General features: G+C 30.0%; 3 protein-coding genes across 3 annotated transcripts; 2 read left to right on the forward strand and 1 right to left on the reverse strand.

Annotated features, from left to right (window-relative positions):
* Nucleotides 1-831: 831 nt before the first annotated feature.
* Nucleotides 832-3,927, reverse strand: LOC145619229 (caffeoyl-CoA O-methyltransferase 5-like). The gene is made up of 5 exons (XM_081673875.1): nt 3,710-3,927; nt 3,530-3,609; nt 3,223-3,367; nt 2,913-3,044; nt 832-1,318 (listed from the first exon to the last, which is right to left on the reverse strand). Exons 1-5 carry the CDS (start codon nt 3,833-3,835, stop codon nt 1,025-1,027), a joined length of 777 nt encoding a protein of 258 aa, XP_081530001.1. The 5' UTR covers nt 3,836-3,927; the 3' UTR covers nt 832-1,024.
* Nucleotides 3,928-8,266: 4,339 nt separating this feature from the next.
* Nucleotides 8,267-10,380, forward strand: LOC145620092 (aspartic proteinase nepenthesin-2-like). The gene is made up of 2 exons (XM_081674739.1): nt 8,267-8,957; nt 9,626-10,380. The coding sequence occupies exons 1-2, from the start codon at nt 8,267-8,269 to the stop codon at nt 10,378-10,380; spliced, it is 1,446 nt and encodes a 481-aa protein (XP_081530865.1).
* A 7,732-nt stretch (nt 10,381-18,112) lies between these two features.
* Nucleotides 18,113-21,834, forward strand: LOC145620093 (transcription factor bHLH95-like). The gene is made up of 3 exons (XM_081674740.1): nt 18,113-18,510; nt 20,318-20,779; nt 21,748-21,834. Exons 1-3 carry the CDS (start codon nt 18,214-18,216, stop codon nt 21,832-21,834), a joined length of 846 nt encoding a protein of 281 aa, XP_081530866.1. The 5' UTR covers nt 18,113-18,213.
* Nucleotides 21,835-23,281: the final 1,447 nt, after the last annotated feature.

A 23,281-nucleotide genomic window follows, 5' to 3' on the forward strand; every position in this document is an offset into this window, starting at 1 on the left:
GTCAATTAATCATAAGTGAATTAAAGCGCTACCTAGCTCGTCATATTCATAACGGATTTGTGTCGAGTTGAACCATTTCATGCCTATCGGCTCATTTCCATCTCTATAACAAAGTGTATGTTGTAAATTATTTGAAAAATCATAGTTGCCTCAAATAGGGAAACGGTAATTGCCTAATTAAACATTTCTTCTTTATTTTCTTTAAAACAGTGTTCAAAATCTTTTGTCCTTATGTTAATGCAATGGTGAAACTCGAATTTTTATAAATTTATTTTTAGAAACACATGAACATACTCTTGGGTATAATTTGACACTAGCAATTATCTAGTGATTAACGTTCATACTAGGTTCAAAATTCTAATATGAGATGTGTTTGTCATCATTAAGCCATTAATTTCAACCTTACAAGAATCAAGAGTTGTGATATCAATGATTGCATATAGATGTGGCTAACATGATTTCTAAATTTCTTTATCAAGTACAAGTTCTTACATGATTTGTAAGCACCTAAAATTAGGTATGTAGGTATGATCTTTTATACATTTGACTTTATGGTACTATATAAACATGTCTTTTGTACACAAAGTATGTCCACAAATCATTACTCTGTATAATATTATAAATGAGACGCTCAAATATGAAAGACGTACTGTTTTGGAACATACTCCATAGTACAAGAATTACAGGAATAATAAAGATTCATCTACTTTTTTCTGTTTTTTGGAGAATGATTAATAATCTACCAATTTCATTACATGATTCCACAATCCAAATCAGTGAATTACGACTTGTGTCACTTGACTAAGGTTGGAAAATATATAGGGGAACTAGTTAACGATAACAGAACCTTCATTTATTAGCCCTAGGCCCACGTATCACAACTCTTTTTTTCGGGTTGGTCCATATTACAATGATTAAAATTATACAAGTACAAATCAAAAACTTGACAAAACAAGAAAATATGCATTTAGTGCTGAAAATATTCTCAAGGCCCAAAGGGTTGGTTGGTAAGAGTGGGAACAGATTAGCTGATTCGGCGGCACAGGGTAACACCATCACCAACAGGAAGCTGGCAAATCTCCACCCTAGGATCAGCCGCGATAGATTTGTTGAACTCCAACACAAAGTCTCTGTAGTACCTAACATACTTCCTCATGGGAGCATCAGGTGGTGCAACCACAGATCCATTCCATAGGGTGTTGTCGTATCCGATCACTCCTCCGATCTTCACTAGATCAATCAACCTCTTGTGGTAGTTCCAGTAGTTGTCTTTGTCAGCATCCACGAACACAAAATCAAATGATCCATGGTTCTTTGGCTGTCAATTTTAAATGATGGAATCATTAATTTCTTTACCTAGAACACATTATTATATATGAAAGCAAAGGTTGAACGTGCAAGTATCATGGTTGGGAAGTTCATGTTACTTGCAAGTGATGCCAACCAAGTAGTTATTGACTTCTTGTCTACATCTCAAATTTGATAATGTTGAAGTAATACAAATTGACAAGACACAAATATCTTCGGCCTCAAATTACTTATTTTATAAATTAGTCACTAAATTATTGAGAGTAGATTTCAAGATCCGTGGTCAAATCTCAAAAGCTAATCATTTAGACCCAAAAATTTGCTTGGTTTAGTAGCAAGTAATTCAACACAAGCCCCTTTCAATCACCATAAAAGTTAGTTAAACAACCCCCACATTAGCTAGGCCAACAAGTCATGAATAAGAAGTATTAGTATACGGAATGCATTACGAGTGGCAGATATTAAATAGCTTAAGAAATATGATCATAATTAACAATGATAATTGACCCTTCAATTAAAGACACCCAGATCATCAACATGGGTCCAAAAGCTTGACATGAAGTAGCATGAAACAATCAAAAACTCTTTTTTCTTCCCCACTAAAGAACATTTCCAACTAGATTCAATGCATAGATAGATCCAAAAAGACCTAGGTGATGTGCAATTTATACTTTTTTTTTTTTTAATTTACAATACCGAATATCCTACCCACTTGATGGATGAACTAGTAGGTGCATTCGATGTATGTGTTCTTACAACTCATCGGGATCATTACCGCTTGACATCTAAACACTAATAGTATAATATTACCATATTGTATTGGAGCACTTACTCCTGCATGCATGCCCCTAAGTGCTCCATTTGGTGATGGGCATTATACATGGCCACAACGACCATGGTCCCTGTCTTAACCAACAACAATGTGACACTTTCATACTCTCCGAATAAAAAATCACAAGACTAGGCAAGTTATTACTCCGTATGTGCATACTAATTACTAGCTCATCCTCCTACGTACAAACACCAGTACTATGCAACAAAGGATGGAAATTGGAATTCATAATTGAACTCAGCAAAACTACACCCCAAGTTTTTAGTACAAAGTAGTAACATTTGACATTGGTACTCAGACTACTCGTATTACTTTATATGTTTGTATTTGTTTCCAGTGATACCTAAAATGGTTGTGGTGATTTCAGTAGATATTTCATAAATCGGCTAGTCAAATGATCATCAGATCATCTTATCAGCCCTTTTGCTCAAACAATAGCTAAAAGATCTCCTAGAATAAACCTTTAAGAAAGAGTTCATTTATGGTATGTCATGTACAATTACCTAAATCAATGAATCTTGACCAACTTTAAGGTATAAAACATTCAAGCTGTAGTAATTTCGCCTTCTACCAACCTATTATCTACCATTAACTATGCTTTGACCACATTAACATCGGTCTACCCAATTTATTTACTCACCTACCTCAAAATAACTGACACATAATTTATACCAAAAACATCAATTTCTATCCAATTCTATCACATGATTTACAAGAGTTGCAGCAAAAATAAATCTGATTTCATAAATAAAAAAAAATTCCCAATACTTACATCTTCGACCATAACGTCAAGAACAGGCAAAGCAGGGCCTTCTCTGAAATCAATTTTGTGGGCAACTCCAGCTTTTTGAATTACTGGCAAACCCAATTCATAATTTTCCTTGTTTATATCCATTGCCAAAATCTGCAAAAATTAAATCAATTTTACCAAATCTGGAATCCACCACAAATCCAATCATCATAATTCTACTAAAATTAGTAACAAATTTGAAATTATTCACTAAAATAACTATTAAACAAGATTAAGGAAATATATTCATATTTAGTAATCTTAGGATAAGTTTAATTAATTTGTCAATTACCTTTCCATCTTCTGGAAGAGCAAGAGCAGTAGCAAGAAGAGAGTAACCAGTGTAAACACCAATTTCCATTGTGTTCTTTGCATTAATCAGCTTAAGAAGCATGCTCAAAAACTGCCCTTCATCTGCAGATGTTGTCATAAGATTCCTGGTACAATTCCAAAATAAAATATTAATTACTTTTCGTGATATCGATCTCCCCGATTTGAAAATAATAGTCACATCAATGGTGTAATTTGAACTAGTAACGCGACAACTAAATCCCGAAAGATCAAAATCGAATCGAAATACTAAAACACATACTACATACCATGGGTGCTTGGCAGTGATGTCTCTAAGCTCCTTCATGGGTTCTGGTTCTCTTGGGTAGACACTAGTCTCAAGAATATACTGGAAAAATATATATATGAAAACCATATTATAATAAAATTTAGATATGAAATTATAACTTAGACTATGATTTATAATTTAGATCGAGAAATATATATACCTGATAAAGGGCATCACTTTGAAGGAGACTCTTGTGACCAACTTCAGAATGCTTGATTTCTGTAGTTTTTGGTTGTTCTTGTTGATTTTCATTGGTGGTTTGCTTCTCTACTACAACATCCGCCATTTTTATGATTTTCTCTCGCAATTTAAGCCTTAATCTTGATTAGTGTTGTGATTAATTTTTCTAATTAACTCTATGACTTTTGAAGTTGATGGTGTACAAATGCTTACGTTGGTTATATATATGGAATAGATTGACCGGTTTAGTCCGGTTTATTTAATTAAAAAGGTAAAATTGGAGGGTTGGACCGGTTGTGGTTGGTGAAAAGAAAAGTAGAGGTGGGTGGACCCATGTGGTGGGGTGGTGGGATAAACGTCATTACAATATCATGGAGCTTCGCTTGAAGTTCCAACACATGGTCACATGCACTAAAAAATTTATACAACTTTGTATCTTAGATTGAATTATATGGAGAATTTTGATTTTTTAAGTTACAAATCTTAACACTTGACATATTTTTTTCATTCAAATAATTTAAAAAATGCTTGGCATACTCCGTATTTTTTATGAACATAAATCTAGGATGGAAATAATACATTGTTTGTTATAATACGAAGTTTTTAATTATTTTTTCCTAAAAAAAATGTTCTATTTATTTAATGTTGTATTTGACAACCGCTAAACAAACAAAAGAAGATGTTGAATTGTAATTGAAAAAGGCATTTAAACATTTTTTTTCGTCTCCTAGCCTGCCACGTCCACCTTGTATTATTTATTTAATTTATTCACCTAATGTTCACTTATTTTAAAACAACGAATTCATTAGATTTTAAATTCATATGCGAAGCTTATCATCCTGAAAGTGAAATATTCATATGGGTAACTTTTTTGAGTTGTTTTCATAATCTATGTACTACGAGTACAACAATTGATTACGAAGCATAACTTAGGAAAACAAAATAAAATACAGAATGTTTTAAATTCATTTCAATAACAAATGTAAGTAAAATATTTTATCAATCTAACCCATATATAAAATGATCCATATAGAATAATCTCCTATTAGGAAGACTTGCACAACATACTCTAACATATTCTCCAAAGAAATATTCATTAAAACAACATTGCAAGTTTGCAACTACTCAACTTGACAATCAATCATTATAAATTGTAACTTTGCAAGCCACTAGGAATTAAATAGCTAGATATAAAGTCAATATATGAAAAACCAAAATAGTCAAAGAATTAAGCAAATACTATATATTAAAAGGTGTTCCTAAAGAGGTTTAGGTGTCACGTGGCACCTTCCTCAATCAATCGAGTTTATTCATGTGCTTAAAAAGCTAGCTTTCTACAAGATTTGAACTCATAACCTTAAGTTTTATAAGTATAGTGTTAGTTACTAAACTATTACCATATTATATGTCATTCTATTATAATTAACTACAAATAAGGATTTCAATCATGAAATTAATCGATAACTCGCAGCATCGTTCGAGTCTAAATATTAGTTTATAAAATGAAAAATGAGAAAAATGGAAATTGAAGTTTTTTTTTTTTTTTTTTTTTTCAAAAAGGAGAAAAAGGAATGTATTAAGCAGCCTACAATTGACCAAACAATATCCGCCGTACTAATATATTGTAAGGCAATGGAAATCGCAAATTAAAATGAATATACGTGCCAAAAAAAAAGTACTAGTATAAAAAAAAAAATCCGTAGAAGGTGGCCACCAACTCTTTCCATAGAACTAAAAAAGGGCTGGTCCTCTTGCCTTACCAACCCTTTACCAACTCCCTGTCGGCCTAACGTATGATCTCCTTTCCACTTTGATCTTGACTTTAGTCCTACTTCATTCCCTCTTAACTTTCCTTCGTCTACATATTTATGATGTTACGAGTATTAATTATCTTAAACTATGGCCTTGTTTGGCAATTGGCTGTTAGCTGTTGGCTGTCGGCTGGTTTGATTAGCTGGTTTGATTGGCTGTTTGTACTGGCTTTTTTGTTGGTTGTTTGACTTTTTATTAGTCTGTAAACATGTTTGGTAAAATTGGCTGTTGGATGCTATTAGTAACTTAGAAAGCCAAAAGCCGAAAGCCAAAAGCTACTCCAAGTAGCTTTTTCATTTTGGCTTTTCAGCTAGCTGAAAAAGCCATTTACCAAACACAAATTTTGGATGTTTGACCAAATGAAAAAGCCAAAAGCCAATGAAAAGCCATTTACCAAACAAGGCCTATGAGTCTTAAATTCGATTTAGCCTTAAGAAGCTTAATGCTACACGTTGTTTAGTTGGCAAAATTTTACAATGCCGTTATACGTTTAATTCGCACAATTAGGGCCGGTTCACATTTACTTAATTTCAGTTTAGTTCAGTTCCAATCAGTTCAGCTCTTAATTTCCCTCTCATATAAAATATTCATTTCAGTTCAGTTCAGTTCAGTTCCAATCAGTTCAGTTCAATTCAGCTCCAATCAGTTCAGTTCAGTTCAGTTCAGAAAATATGAACAGGCCCTTACTTGCCTTGTTTGGATGACACCTATAGAAAATTGCATTTCATGAAAAGTTATTTATCTCGTGAAATTTCTAGGAATTTCCAAAATTTATTTGGCTGACAATGTGGGAATTTAGAAATCTCATGAATTTTGATTGACCAAGGTGGCTAGGTAATTTATTTCCCTTGTTTTGTGGGAAGTTGAAATTTTCATGTATCAATCAAATACGAAGTAACTTCTTAATTTATCAAATCCCATGAATTTCACAAACTCTCACAGTGTCACGGGTCCTCTTGAAGGTCTAGTTGACATTCTTAACAACATAAATTTGGGGAATGAGAGCTAAGGGGCCAGGTTAACCTTATTAAGTAGTCATATTATTATATGGAAAGGATCCAGTTAGTGTTAGCAGAGTAAGGCAGTAAGCAGACATGCATGATCAAGACCAGAATTTTTCTCATGCATTTACCAAGTGGCAAACGGTCCTCTGATCTCACAAAGGAGAAAAATAAAAGAAGGTTTTGGAATATATTTTTAAAAACAAAAATCAAATTATAATTTTTTTTATTGTTTGAAAGGGAAGATTTTTCATTTCACATGACTTATACAAGGGTTGTAGGCAAATTTCATTTCACATGACTTATACAAGGGTTGTAGGCGAATTTTTTCGTGAAGACAAATGCAAAGCTGTACAATTAAGAGCATGTTCACTTCAGCTTAATTTCAGTTCAGTTCAGCTTTAATCAGTTCAGCTTCAATCAGTTCACTACAGTTCAGTTTAGCTCTTAATTTCCTTCTCTTATAAAATATTCATTTTAGCTCAATTCAATTCAGTTCAGTTCATTTCAGCTCCAATCAATTTCGTTCAGTTTAGCTCAGTTCAGTAAATTTGAATAGGCCCTAAGTAACTAACTAATGCATCATGCATGAGAAAAGAGATAATCATGTGTTAGAATTTTAAACAGTGAACCTATCAAAGTACTAGTACATCATGACTGAGTTATGGGCTGGGCAGAGCCTATGTAAAATATATATATGTCATTTTAGATCAAAGCTTCTGGTTGAGCCAGGCCATGTCCCAGTTTGAACCAAAAAATCATCAATCAATAATTTAATATTAAAACAAACACTGGAAGTAACATGTGTACTGTTTTTTCCCTCCAAAACTCCCCCTCCCATTTTAGCAAAAAATCTTTTATTTTGGAATATGTGTATAATACAACTATAATAATATATATTCCAAATCTTATACTTCTATATTATTATCTTTGTATAAAATATATATCTTTTTTATTTTGTAATCTAAATTTTTCCGTTTATATTTACTCTTTTTTTCCTTTTAAATGGAGTATTATTGAATATTACTGAAAAAGTAATAAAAAAAAAAAATTGATTCGTATATTGATATAAATGCATTTGTTTATTCCACATGAGTTGCCTCATTTTTATATATATATCAAAATTAATTATGAGAAAAAAATTATTATAATCGTACATCGCAAGGGCACTAATCTAGTGTGTACCTAATTTTCGGTTCGATTACAGATCGAGTTTCCTCTTTTTTTTTATATATAATTTTGCTCAGCCCTACAATATACTCTCTATTTTATTTATTTATTGAAGAAACCTTATACGTACTTTAAAAAAAGATTATGATGTGACTATAATGCTTATAATGTGATCAATTCTAAAAGGAAAGAAAATATTCAAATTAATAAATATGAAATTCATAGAGGTGGAAAACTGGAAATAGGGGAGATGAAAAGTTCAAAGAATTGTAGGTTGTAATTGTAAGAAATAAAGTAGGCCGTCACATATTAAAGAAGATTGTTATCCAAAAAAAAAAAAATTGTTCCCCTCAAGATAGAAAAGATTAAAGAATGAAGATTTCACCAAATAAATATAGAAGGAATTCTACGCAATAAAAGATGATTACAGCAACTATAAGTAAGATAATCCTAATATGAATACATGGTATATATAGTAGTATAGGAAAAATTGAATCATATATATTTCACCAATTTTTTTGCACTAACACATTTTCTTTCAACAACTAGCTTCAATGGCTAATCCAAAAAAATTAGCTTATTTTTCACTAATTTCTATCCTTCTTTCCCTAATTCAAAACATCCATGCTATTAACAACAATACTACCACCCACAATCACAGAGGTTTTAGCCTTAGGCTAATTCATCGAGACTCTCCTGAGTCACCTTTATATCGAGCAAACCTTACGGACGCGAAACGAAGGAAGGAACATATGCAATTGTCCAACCGCAGGCTCAAGTCACTTGCAAGACTAGGTAATAATAATAAAAGTAACAAAACTTTAAACCCTAATGATGATGTAATACGACTACCAATGAGAATAGATGATTATATTCACTATGTTCAATTGGGAATTGGCACATTTGATACATCTACAAAATTTCAATATATTTATCTAGGAATTGATACTGCAAGTGGCTTAATTTGGACACAATGTGAAAATTGTGTAAACTGCTTTCATCAAATATTTCCCTTTTATCCTGCAAGTCAATCTAAAAGTTATAGTCCACTCCCTTGCTCCGAGTGTCCTCCTACCGGAGAATGTGTGGATAACACTTGTAGGTTGTCGCGGCGGTATGGAGATGGTAGCGTCGTCGTTGCCATTGCGGCTCGTGAAACATTTTACCTCGAGTCTGACCCTGATCTTCTTGCCCTGGACCAAGCTATTTTTGGTTGCGGTATCGACATGCAAGGCTTTAGTGAAGGTATCAACACCATTATTTTTTTTATTTTTTATTTTTATTTTTATTTAAGAAGGTATCAATACTAGTACACTACTTCTGAAACACTATATACAATGCCAAAATCAATTAATCAATAACTTTATATTAAAAGCGAAAACAAAAATGACACATGTTATCTACTCATGGTTAAAAAAGTATAAGCCATTTTGTCTTTATTTTTTAAACTTTTTTAAAAGCAATTTTAAAAAACAAATATGATTATTTAAAATAGTCAAATATTCTTTCCAAAAAAAAAAAGTAGTCAAATATGCAAATTACATTTATCTGAAAATATAGTAATTACCCGTCAAATATATATATATAGTAATTAACAGTCTTAGAATGATAAAATTATAGTAATTTAATTGATGATACCTTTTGGCATTTATCGATGGTTAGTTGATTTTTCTGATCTTCTACATATCATTTCTTTAACTAACATGATAGCATCATAAACACCATCAATAAGTCCTTTTTTGAGACCAAACACCTATTGGATTGATAGAAAAAAAAAATAATAATAATAATACGGAGTAGTTTATTTTCTTAATACGGAAGTTATGCATATGCATACATGCATATTAAAACTAATTATTTCCTATTTTACTTTGATATGTATGTAAATAATTTGAGATACCCTTATAATGCAGGTGATGATGAAGACAATAAGGTTAGTGGAATATTTGGAATGAATTTAGGCGCATTTAGCTTCATAAAACAAGCAGAGACTCTAGTTAAGGGAAAATTCTCATATTGCTTACAAAAGTTTCAAAAAGGCATTGTGCCACCAATGTACCTTCGATTTGGAGACGATATTAGACCACCCGTATCAACGCTAAGTACCGTCCCTATGTTACAAAATCCAAAACAACCGTCTTACTATTACTTAGACCTCCGCGGCATTAGGGTAGGTAACAAGGACCTTGTACTTCCTAGTGGCGTGTTTGACATTAAGGAAGACGGAAGTGGAGGATGCATCATCGACACAGGCACACCTTCTAGTCGTCTACCCACGGAGGCCTATCGTGTCTTTAAAGACGAGGTAGCAGCACATATTGAAGCTAGTAACCCAAATGTGGTTAGATTTGATGATCCTAAAATTCATGACGCAGGGTACGACCTTTGTTATAGGCGTGTACGTGGTCCACCAACCGTAAAACTTCCTTGGGTTACATGGGTGTTTGCGAATAATGCAAATTTCGTGATGAATCCTGATGTAGTATTTATTTTTTACGACGACAAAAGTGGTTTTGGCTTACATTGCTTGACTATTACTGAAAGTACACAAGATGATGGTGGTTTTAGCATATTAGGATCTGACCACCAAGTAGATCATCGTATAATATATGATATTCCAAATAAACAACTACAATTTGGAAACGAGGATTGCTCCCAAGGTCGTTGATGTACTACCTAATGTAGCTACTAAATTAATTGTAAATAGTAAGAATAATCCATTGCTTAATGTTTGCTTCAATTTCTTCTTTAATTTGTTTACTTATTATGCATTATTTGATCGGCTAATCAATGATATGGTGATTAGTGACTGATACTATGTACAAAAATAGGTTTTATTTATTTATTTATTTTTTTTTAACAAGAAGTAGAATTGAACATTATTATACCTATGAATTATCGGATGGTAGTATTAATACGCAAGTCAACTCTTGAGAATTTGACCTGGATCAGAGTTCAATATTTGAACTTTCAAATGGGCCTAAATGTTTACACTCCCACTCATTTGTAATTATTTATGGCTAGACCCTATGCTAGGGAGTTATCCCTACACCCCCTACAAAACGCAGCGTATCACTACTCTTCTCCACTATACACCCCACTATCTAATTTAAAAAGCTGTCAATAACCTCTCCTACCCCACAAAATTAAAAAAAAAATAAAATAAAATAAAAAATTTCAAAAACTGACATTTCATCTCAATCTCTCTTCATTTCCCCTCTCCATTTTCTCTCTCATCTTAAGCTCTAAAACTTCAACAATGGCAGACATTAGTAACTAACGAAATCAAACAACTGAAACAAAGTTCACCAAAAAAAAGCGGAAATCAAAAGAGTAAGTATTGATGTTCATGTTTATAGCAAAAAATAAATTTATAAATACAAATCCTAATTTTTTTGAGAATTTGCTTGTGATTATGCTTTAATTTCAGTTCAGAGAAATCTATTTCATAGAAGAAAAACAACTATTCTTCACAAATGTAAGTATATATTTACTCAAACTTTTTAAATTTACAAATATTTCTTTTAAAAAATTATTAATTAATAATATATAATGTAAAAACAGTGATATGATAAACCACCTCTACAATATATAAGAAAAAATGCAAAAAAAAAAAAAATACAAAAAAATGCCAAAAAAAAAAACAAAAATGCAAAAAAAAGTCCATGAACAAAAATGTCTTATTGTAGTCCAACACTTTTAAAGATATACAAGCGTCGAGTATTACAGTGGAAAAAATAATATCTCGGATGCATAGGTAAAATGAACAATTTCAAAGCAATATATGTTCATTTCCATATAATGAAATTATTTACACATCATGTTTACCTATAATTACATGTTAATATGTGTTCATTAACATAATATGTACCAATGATTTGTATAAAATATTATGAATCCATACAAAACTTGAAATAACATACATTTAAATGTGTATTTAATAGTTTATATTTGTGCTTTTACATTTATTAATATGTTCATTATTTTTAAATATAATGAGCATTTCAACATACATATATGAACATTTATAAAAGTTCATAACATTCATAACAGACAATTGTAAATTTTATACCATTTTAAGCGAAAAGGAGATGATATACCTACAACTCAAGACACACTTTTTTTTTTGGAACAAACTCAAGACACATATTCATACATAATAAAAAAAATATGTTCAAATATAGATAACTAAATGTTGATGAATATAACGCTTAGTTATACTTATACATTCTTATCATAACATAAAGGAAGTATATATAAAAACATCAATTCAACTTTAAAATTTCTTCAAAAACTGGGCAACAAGAGAACAATAAGTTAGAAATCTAGGTTTGTGCCTTTAAAGCTAACGTTTTGAGCAAAATTTAATAAACAAGTTATATTATTTAGTGTTCAATTTTGTAGCACATAATGTTCAATTATATAGCACTTAATGTTTAGTTTAATAACAATTGTTTTCATTAACAGGTTGGCCAAATCGGAAGGTTGAGGATGCAATGAGTCTAAAAACGAATAATAGAATAACAGCAAGAAGATTTGCAAAGGCATAATATAATATGTCCACTTATGGATAGATATATGTCCTTAGCCGTTTGATAAATTTATAGATATTATTTGTTAACATAATTACTCTATGTTCTTTAATTTTTAATTTTTTACGTTTAAAGTTTGATAGATATTATTTGTTTACAGAATAATTCCTACAATTTTATATGAAAATTGCAGGATTTATGTAAATTATTATGTTTATCAATTTTGATCATTCACAAAAGCTAAATGACTCTTTACAAAAACTTAATGAGTACTTATAGAAACTAAATAATCAATTTCAAATACTAATTAAAATATTCACTTATAGATGAATAAAAAAAAATATATTTCAATAAGAAGAATAGTACCTTCTCTTTCTTTTTTTTTCTTTTTTTTCTTTTTTTTTTTTTTTTTTTGAGATAAAGAAGAATAGTACTTCATAACAAAAGGTTAAAGGTATTCTTATACATATTAGGAGTCACTTTGAGCACTTATAGGAATTTGTATATTTTTGGAAGCTAATGAGAGGAATTTGAGCACTTGATGTTTTGAGCACTAGAAGCAACTTGATCATTGATTGACTTGATCACATAATTGGAATTTGAACACATTTCAAAAACATCTTCAGTAGATTTAAATTGTTTCCCCACCAATTCAGACTTACTTGCTTCTTCAAAAATAATAATATCCTCTTTTTCCCACTGCAATAATGTAACATGTAATAAATAAATAAATACATTTGCAAGAATGTTCAATTATAATGATGCATTTGGTCCATTACAGTTAGATTACTATATGTAAAAATAAAAATGATCATCAATCGTTACATAACTGAACATTATTTTTGAAACTACAAAATAGTGATAATCATTAAAAGTCACATGTACAACATATAATTCCATAATCACGAATAAATATATGATGAACATTTATAATTACATAAATGAACATTATTATGACAGAAAATATTAAAATCTATTCACTTAAAATGTATATGAGTGTTTACAAAACAATGAAAATAATTGAAATTCACATGTACAACATATATATTCAATACAACTACAATAAACATATACAAGTAGTTTACGTTATAGAAAAATAATTTAAACGTAAATGAACATTTACTATTACAAAAGTGATTCGATCATTATTTAACTAAGATTATTTTTATACGACGCACAAAATTGGTAATTATAATCGATTAGCAAAATTAAAAAAAAATATATATTCTAATACAACTACAATAAACATATACAAGTAGTTTACTTTATTAAAAAATACATTAAACATAAATGAACATTTATTGTTACAGAAGTGAACATTTATTATTATAGAAGTGATCATTATTTAAACTAATATTAATTTTATACGACGCACAAAATCGGTAAACTTAATCCATTAGCAAAATTAAAAAAACAATAGATACTTATATGAAACTCACAAAACTGGAAAAAACAACTATCAGATATTAACATTACAATAAGAAATTACAAACAAAAATAAATAACAATCGAATCAGAAGAACAATACCACATAGATTATTAATCAACTAATAACAACGATTACAATACCAAAAGCAGAGCATTATCAAAATTAAAATCAAAACAACAAAAATTATGAAATCAAAACATTATAATGGTACAATTATAATCGCAAGACAAAGCAATATCAAAATTGATTGACTAACTATCATTAAAAGTATGAATTACTTACATTGATCTCCATGAAAGAAGAGAGAGAAGATTAAAAAATAATTTTTTTTAAAAAAAAAAAAATAGGAGGGAGAAAATGATATAAGTGAAAGAGGAGAGAGAAAATAAAATTGGTGAAAAAGAGGAGAGAGAAAATGAAGCAAATGAAGTTTGTAAAACTATACTTGTTTGAATGCACAGTAAAGAAGGAAAAGAAATTAAAACAAGGGAAAAAACAAAGATATGAAAAAGGTGCTAGTTCATTAAACGGTGTAGTATAAAAAGGGGTGTAGGGGAAGCTACATACACTAGAGTCTAGGGAAAAATTTGTAACTCATTTGTAAGACAAAATTTTAAATGGGCCTAAATTTTTACTAAAGGTGGTTTGGTGCCTTTAAATCTTTTTTCTTTTTCTTTTTTTTTTTTTTTTTTTTTTGAGGGAAGGCGCCGTTATATTTTTAATGTCATAGTCTTTATTTGGCTTCAAAAAAAAAAAAAAAAAAAAAAAAAAAAAGATGACAAAGATTAATTTCACTATGTTTCAAAAAAAAAAAAAAAAAATCACTAAAGGGCATAGAGGGATTGGGCCGTAGTTGTGATGTTTGATGGGTTGGGCTTTAATTTGGATGGGCCACCCTGATGCCCACGTATTGTTGTTTATGAGAATTTGAGGAAATCATTAATCATGCTTTTCCCAAAAAAAAAAAAATGTAAAGGTAATTAAACAAGGTGTCGCTTCCAAAAAAAAAAAAAAATGTTTACATGCTTGTTAGAATTTCTGATTTTCTAATGCTATAGAAAATTGTTGAAAGGAAGTACAAGCACTTTACTGTGATTTTGTTCGTTTAAATGTTTAATACATCCTTTACATTTACTTGCAAGTTGCAACATCTTTTTTTACGTTGTTAATGCACTACTTCATCCGTTAATATATTTAATATTTAATTATTAATGATAGAACACATTATCGAATTGAACTTAAAATTTTAATTTTAATTTGGATTGAAAGCTAGATTTGAAACAAAAATCATATCGAACTTTCGCCTCTAGGAAAACCCATGTTATGTAATAGACTAATAGAAGTACTAGAACAACTTAACACTTGTTACATATTACATCATGTCCCTAGGAAAAGCTAACTAAAATCCCTAGGAAAACCACTTAAAAGAAATTTATTAATTGAAATTTGTTTAGGGAAGTACTATTCAAAATATACTTTAAGATCACTCATGATGATTTAATTTTGTAACTGTCAAGTGAAGACAAATTATGTGTTGTGACATTTTCAAAACCTCTATCTTCACCGACCATCTATGGAAACAAGAAAAGTATTAACATGAAAAAAATTATTACTTCCAAATAAAATTTCAAGTAGTTTTATATAGCACAATTTTAGTAAAGGATCAAAAAAATCGATCATTTCATTTCAACAAAAATAATTTAAATTTAACAAAAAATAATTTCAGTTATGACTTGTCATATGCTTGCTAATTAGCAACCGGAAATTGATATAAACCAGATTATTACCCTCTTTAACTCGTCTATAACCTTGAATCCTGGACCCGATTGACTCAAACCCTAATTAACCTAATCTAATATGATTTAGCCCAAATCCAAATTTTATAGAGTAGTCAAATAAATCGATATAACCAAAATAAATAGTGACTTGAACTGCCCAAGGCCCCAAGCCCCCCTATGGCCTACTCCGGCTCGCCAAACTAATTCATTTATCTTAACTAGAATCAATAAGTATTGGTCCATCACAGGTCAATCCAACACCGACCCAAGCCCAAGTGATCATACTCAAATATTAGAGGGAAAATTTTGAAATAAAAAAGGAAACAAATAACCATATCAGTTATTTCTCCTAAATTAACACCACGTCATTGATCCATTAATGTCATCTTTACACAAAACAACTATATAATATAACTGCTTTTAAAAGTGATAATGACAGATAAGATTTAGCTGCTATGAAAGTTTATTGGTCAGGAGCCAAGTCATAACCAGAGAAAATTTAATAGCTTGGGCCACTAAATTATTATCAAGGGAAAAGGAAAACGTGAATATGCATTTTATATTCTGGTATAATTAAGTAAGTGGATTAGTTATAGAGACAATAACAGTAAGAGCCAGTTAAGCTAGAAAAGCGTTACTCTAGTTTAATTCACAAGCTCACAGCTACAAATTACAATAAATAATTCGAAGAAGTGATTAAGACCAACAAAGAGTGTGAGAGCTTATAAGTTTAGATAATGATTTTTCAAGGGAATAGAATTGAAGATTAATCTTGAAACATTTATGCACCAATCATCAATAATTTACTCCTTAACTAGCATTTGGAAAGAATTTCTACATTTTGCACAAGAAAAAAAAAATAAGTAGTGTTGTCGTTGAATAGCAAACTGGTTTCTCTAACAGAAACAGATGGAGGGAGTTGTCTTATATGGGACCCACTTATAAACAGTTGAGGAAACTCTCAAATTTACGCGCTGAAGTATGCATTAGTTGTTTTTAGCCCGGAAAACGGCCTTTTCGGCCACCTTTGCCAATCCTGTATTTTGATTTTTCATTTGTATTTATTATTAATTTACACTTTAATTTTGTGTAAATCTGTTCAATTTAAAAGTTATACAACATATAAAAGAACATAAATCTAATCAATTTTGTAGCAAATTGAATCAAATAATGTAGGGTTCGTTTGGCATTGCTGTGGTTTTCTGTTTTTTGGTTTTTTGTTATATAAAAGTATATGATATATGCCACATAATGAATCAAAAATTATATAAGCTTATTAAAATCATAATATTTTTGAAAACTAGCAACAAAAAAGTGGAAACTCCTTTTTCTTGTTTCCTGTTTTTGGTTTTTAGTTTTGGAAAAAACAAAAAACTGAAAACCAAAAATGATGCCAAACAAGCCCGTAGTTATCAGTTTATCACTTGAGAAGATCTTACACGGTAGCCTGTAGGATATCTCTTGCATACCCATTTATCATTATAGAATACCGTTTTTCCACCCTTCAAAAAAAAAAAAAATACCGTTTTTTCAAAAAGATAGTTCGTTGATTTTTGTTGTAATTTGACATTAATTTTTAGATCATCAAATTGTATATACAAAATTAAGGGCCTATTTTGATTTACTGAATTGATTAAAGCTGAACTGAACTAAATAGAGCTGATATGAATTGTTTATGAGAGAAGGAAATGAGGAATTGAACTATACTAAAATTAAGCTGAAGAGAACATACCCTAAAAATGTGTTGCAAGCATAACTATTTACCAACAATCTTCTCATGATTATCCACTAAGGGAAAACGAACTACTTTGCACTCCACCATAAGGAAATGTACGAATGACAAACTACAATTCTGCTGATTAATAATTGATTTTTTATTTTATAAAAAGACTGAATTAAACTAAAAAAGAGGCCGAAAATAGTCTAACCCCGAAATAGTTAGAGGATTTCTAACTAAATGACTAGAGAAACTAAAAACCATAGGAGGAGGGGAGAGGTATTTCGGCCTTTTCTTTATTACTTAACAATCTTTTAATTCTTGTCAAATAAAAAAAAAAAAAAAACAATCTTTTAATCTTACTAATCTCGATTCTATTCGTTTGAGAAAACCAGATCGAGGTGGCGTAAGAAAATAAATTTATTTTAGAACCTGTTAAATAAAATAAAGAAAAAGATTCTTATTTAATTTTTATATATAAAAGAACTAAAGAATCTAATTAGTGAAGGTTGCTTTCTTGAATAATTTGAGTATAAAAAATAAATTATTTATATCGTATAATGCTTGTATCTTAAAGAAGGGAGTTCCATTCTTTTTATTTTATTTGATGTTTCTTTTCTGTAATATTTATTTAATCATTTATAAATATTATGAAATATTAAATTTTTACGTAATAGACACATGTATCGTGTGCATATACGACTAGTAGATCAGTAGTACATCTATTATTGATCGTACACAAAAGTCAGTTAGCTTTGTTGGTAATTAAAATTTTGGTAATTATTTTAAATTATGTAATAATTTAAAATGTCATTTATTATATTTCCTTTGTAGCTTTTAATTTCTATACACAAAAAAATTACTTTGCCACCTTTGTAAAACGTCTTGTCCCCCCCCCCTCTCTCTCTCTCTCTCTATATATATATATATATATATATCCTAACAAAGGCATCCTTAATTTCTCACAACCCTTATTTCACAACCAAAAACCTTATACTATACTCACAAAAACAAAAACAAAAAAAATCAAGCTTTTATCACCAAAATGGCTCATGAAATAGATCATGAAAATGATGCATTTCTATGGGAAACCCAATCATGGGCTAACTTGTCCAATGATACAGCTGACAATTCCAGTGGCGAGAAGGTGATTTCGGTGCCAGCCACGGAGCCAACGGGGGAGAGGAAACGGAGGCGAACCGCAGCGATGAAAGGGAAGGGAAAGGAGGGGGAAGGGCCATCGGAGCATGAGATACACATATGGACTGAGAGGGAGAGGAGGAAGAAAATGAGAAGTATGTTCGCAACTCTTCACTCTTTGCTCCCTCAACTTAATGCTAAGGTATGTAAAAACACATAAAATCCATACTAGTATTACAATTTTGCATGTCATTGTCATTATTCAATTTGTTACCAATCAAAAGAAAAATAAATGACTAATAAATTGAGATTTGAGATAGAGTTGTTTAATTATTTTAATTTGTTGTCATTTTTTATTTGGATGCTAATGTTTAAGGGATTTACATTATGTAAAGTTGATTTATTGAGGTGTTATTTTTAAAAAAAACAAAAAATTAATTTTTGGTGTAGAGAGAGTCATAAAAGCCAAATGATATTCAAGTATGTAAAATTCAATTGATCTTAAACTTTATATATCACCTCCAAAAATTTAATCTTAAAAAAATTTTGTTGTATTAGAGTATTTTTACGTTCTCCATAATTCAAAACTTTTCAATAAAATTAACTTTTTAATAAAATAATGGTGAATAAGGAAGCAAATCATCCCATTAATTAATTGTAAATTTACCATTATATCCCTTTATCTGCAAGTCTCGAATTGATGGATGGGTTAAACGTTTTTAATGACCATGACTTTCTATGTGTTTTTTTAAGATAAAAACGTGTCAACACTCATGGTAATGTAACAAACATATGCGTTTTAAAGTTAACAGTGTCATAAATTATCATTTTAATTTTTTTTTATTTTTTTGATGCAAAATTTTCATTATCAATTTTAAGGTGGTACTGAATGAGATTGAATTGGGAAGAAATGAAAAAAAAAAAAGTTACCATAATTTATAAGGCCAGGGGTTTGCATGGTATGCATGCATTTATCAGGAAGCATTTTTGAAAGTTTGTTTTCATATAAACTAGATGAAACCCGTGCAATGCACGGTTTATTTGAATTTTTTTAAATAATTTTTTTTTAATATATGTGCTAAAATTGGTTATGTATTTAGATAAAATTCCTAATACCAAAAGATAATATTTTATATTTAATTACTTTAAATTTAAAAATCCCATTCGCCAATTTTGCTTATATGGCATTTAAATTATTTGATTATAAAAGATTTTATCTCTTATTTAATTGGCTAATACTAAAATTTATAATCCTACATAGCGCACTAAGAAAATTAGATCCTACGTGGCTCTCTAAAAACTTGGGAAAAAAACTCCCCTTTATATTATATAATATTAGATTATACACACAAATTCATTATCATTACTATCAATATACTTGAACCTCGTTAATTAATGGGCCGTTAATTAAAGCCTTGTGTTGTCTTTTTCGGATGTTATTAGATTCGTTACAATAATTTTGTTTATTTGAAAATTCATTAAAATTGTGAATTTCCTTTAGTTTAAATAAAAAAAATAAAATAAAATAAAATAAAGAGCATCCAGCAAGAAGAAATAATTTTATTTTTAAAAGAACATCCATTCTAAACCAAATGCCAATACCCGGAAAAAAAATTTTGTGAAACTGAAATTAAAAATCTGCACATCTAGCAAGAACAAATTATTCAATTATTTATAAGTTGGAGTTTGCAAGCTTTATCCTTGAATTGCTCTAAAGGAAGTCCCAAGTAATCATTTTGTGAAAAAACAGTTATATAATAATTCCTTGTTTATTTTTTTTCCATGATTTAATTGTGAAAACTGAAAAGAATACAACGTTTCAAAAGAGCTAGAAAAAGAAAGCGTATGTAGAACTTTGTTATAATAATCAACAAGAAACAATAAATTAAATTAAATTCTATTCAAAAAAAAAAAAGTTAAATTCTTATACGCAATATACATAATTAATACTGTATGACATAATACAATGTAATAAAATAATTAATTATTTTAAATTTACATGAGGCCAGGCAGATAAAACAACCATAGTTGAAGAAGCAGTGAACTACATCAAAACCCTACAAAACACCGTCGAAAGGCTTGAGATACAGAAGATAGAACGGAATCAAGGACTTCCACCCATGCCGTCCTTCCCAATCGGCCCCTCGGTCCCAGCCACCTCGAGGCTAGCTACACTCCCTACTACTAGGGAAGCATTTATGGCTAACCAAGTTTCTTTGATGAACAACAATAATAATAACAACAACTACGCAAGTGGCTCATCTGGTCAGGTGAAAATAAAAACATGGACAGCTTCGAATGTGGTGCTGAGTATTTGTGGCAACGTTGCGCAATACGCTGTTTATGCAACGAAGAAGCCGGTTCTATTTACTACAATTTGCAGTGTTCTTGAGAAGTATGCCATGGAGATTTTTGCGGCTAATATCTTTACTGATGATGCTAATCGGAGCCATTTCATGTTTCAAACTCGTGTAAGTTTTCTTTCTAATTTTTGTTTTTTTTGTTCTTGGTATCATTTTTAGTTTTCAGTTTTCTGTTTTTTTGAAAACTAAAAACCAAAAACAGGAAACAAGAAAAAGTTGTTTTCACTTTTTTGTTGTCAGTTTTCAAATTTATCATAATTTTGATAAGTCTAAATAATTTTTAATTCACTATGTGGTACATATAATATACTTTCAAAAAACAAAAAACCAAAAAACCGAAAACCACGGCAATGCCAAACGAACCCAATTAAGAGGTTAAGTTGATAATTGATGAGGTCCAAGAATATACTACATATTTATACTCATCAATTTTATTACAGTATTTCAACTTGAATTGTGAAAATTTCAGCTTGAGAAGAGTAGTTATTCTAATAATTAAGCTCATTAAAATGTAGAAAGCATATAATAAATGTGTGTCACTCTTTTAATTAACTATGCATGGCACGTAACACATTTGGAAATTGTATGCCTTATATGTAAATTATCTGTTGTCATTTCACAACATTTTATAAATTATACGTCATACTTGGAAAATAATTTGCATATGATAAACAATACTTTGTTTACTTGTTAAATTTTTTTTTTTTGAACTAAAACTATTTGTTTAATTAATTTTAGTTAAATTATACTTCTATGCTATGCTTTACCAAAGGACTAGAGTGTACTTAAGTTTCTTAAATGAAATTCTTATGGAGTGCTAATTATATTGAATGATGGTATTAAACGCTGATCATGCTTAATACCTTAACTGCCTTTTTTTTTTAATTAATATACAAATGAGTTATTTAAAAGGGGTTTAATTTATTAATTGCAACGTAAATATCATGTGATACAATGTCCATCGATCACCTTTTCCAAACACCCATCCACCTAAACTCGAGTACTTTGCCTCGTTTTACTTACACTACTAATTGTCTAATTAGACACTGATTTATTAAATTATTTATTTGTATTAGGCTACTGGTAATGATCAAGATAAATCAATCATCGTCGAGAACATGTATAGGCAAGCTGCCATTGAGATAGTGTTCTGGACTTCATAAGGAGATCGATCGAGTTGATGAGAAATATTATTGATATTACATGTTTTAAATTGTATTCTCTTCATTAGCTGAAAAAAATGGGGAGAATATGTACAAGGCCAAGGCTTATTAGCTTGGAAATGCATGTATTATGTACATGTTACATATCCAAACATGTTTTTGTTGTTATTTTCTTTTTTAAGAAGTTTGTTGACATAATTTTATATTTTAAGTTTCTGTAAGCTTGAATTGCAGTTTTTGTTTAATCAAAACTCCAATTAATGCATTTACTAATTCGTATTTTATTTTACTCTTCAATATATGTGAATGTGAATATTTTCACAAAAGAAAATAAATTCAAGACATGATACAAGGTATGTATTTGATCTATCGATCTCTACATCTATACTAAGGGCCTGTTCACATTTACTTAATTTCAGTTCAGTTCAGTTCATTTCAGCTCCAATCAGTTCAGTTCAGTTCAGCTCCTAATTTCCTTCTCTCATAAAATATTCAGTTCAGCTCCAATCAATTCAGTTCAGTTCAGCTCCATTCAGTTCAGTTCAGCTCAGTTCAGTAAATGTGAACAGACTAATATATTAAAAGACGTTCCTAACGTCACACACAACTAAATGCCTTTTAATACACACTCCACTATTAAATACCTTTTAAAAAAACTAACTATTGCACAATTACAAAAGTAGCAAACTAGGCCAATGTTCGGGGTATTCACTAGTTATGCTTTAAATATTATACATGTTAATTACTTCCCTCAAGCTCTTTTCTATATGAATATCTTTAGAAGGTTCTTTATACTTTTGCTTCACTCTTCTCTTACTCTAAAATTACTTGTTTTATGCCGTATATTACCCTTAAAAAATTAGTTACCATATATCAATTTATTTTCATATTTAATATCAAACTCATACACAAATAATGATGCCCCCAAAATTTAACCCTAAGAGTATACATAATAATATACCTACGACTTTTTACCTCGCCACTAAAGATGTTAAAAGATAACACGACCTAATACAACCCGACTTAATTTGAGGGGCTTGATGCTTAGCTAACATGACCCGACTTAACCCTAATGAACCCGAATACACCTATACTCGCCACTTGACGTATGTATGACTCCATAGTGGCATAGTGTATCTTCAACTCCGCGCACACAAAATTCTGCGGCGGTCTTTCCTGTCTTTGCTGTTGGATTCCTGCACTCGGTATTGTATGTCAATTTGTTACTTTTATGTTCATTAATTTCGAAAGTTCTAAACTTTTTTTGCTTAATTCGAAAGATCAAACCTTTTCTACTTAATTTCATGCCAATCAAGTTTTTTCTAATTTCAATTTCAATTTCTTATCTAATTATTATCTTTTAAATTGACGGACGTAAATTTTGTGTCAATCTTTCACTTTGTATTGTACAAATTAGATTAATCTTAATTAATTATTCAATTAAGCG

The sequence above is a fragment of the Chenopodium album genome, chromosome 27, assembly GCF_948465745.1.
Source record: "Chenopodium album chromosome 27, dcCheAlbu1.1, whole genome shotgun sequence".
Lineage (NCBI taxonomy): Eukaryota > Viridiplantae > Streptophyta > Magnoliopsida > Caryophyllales > Amaranthaceae > Chenopodium > Chenopodium album.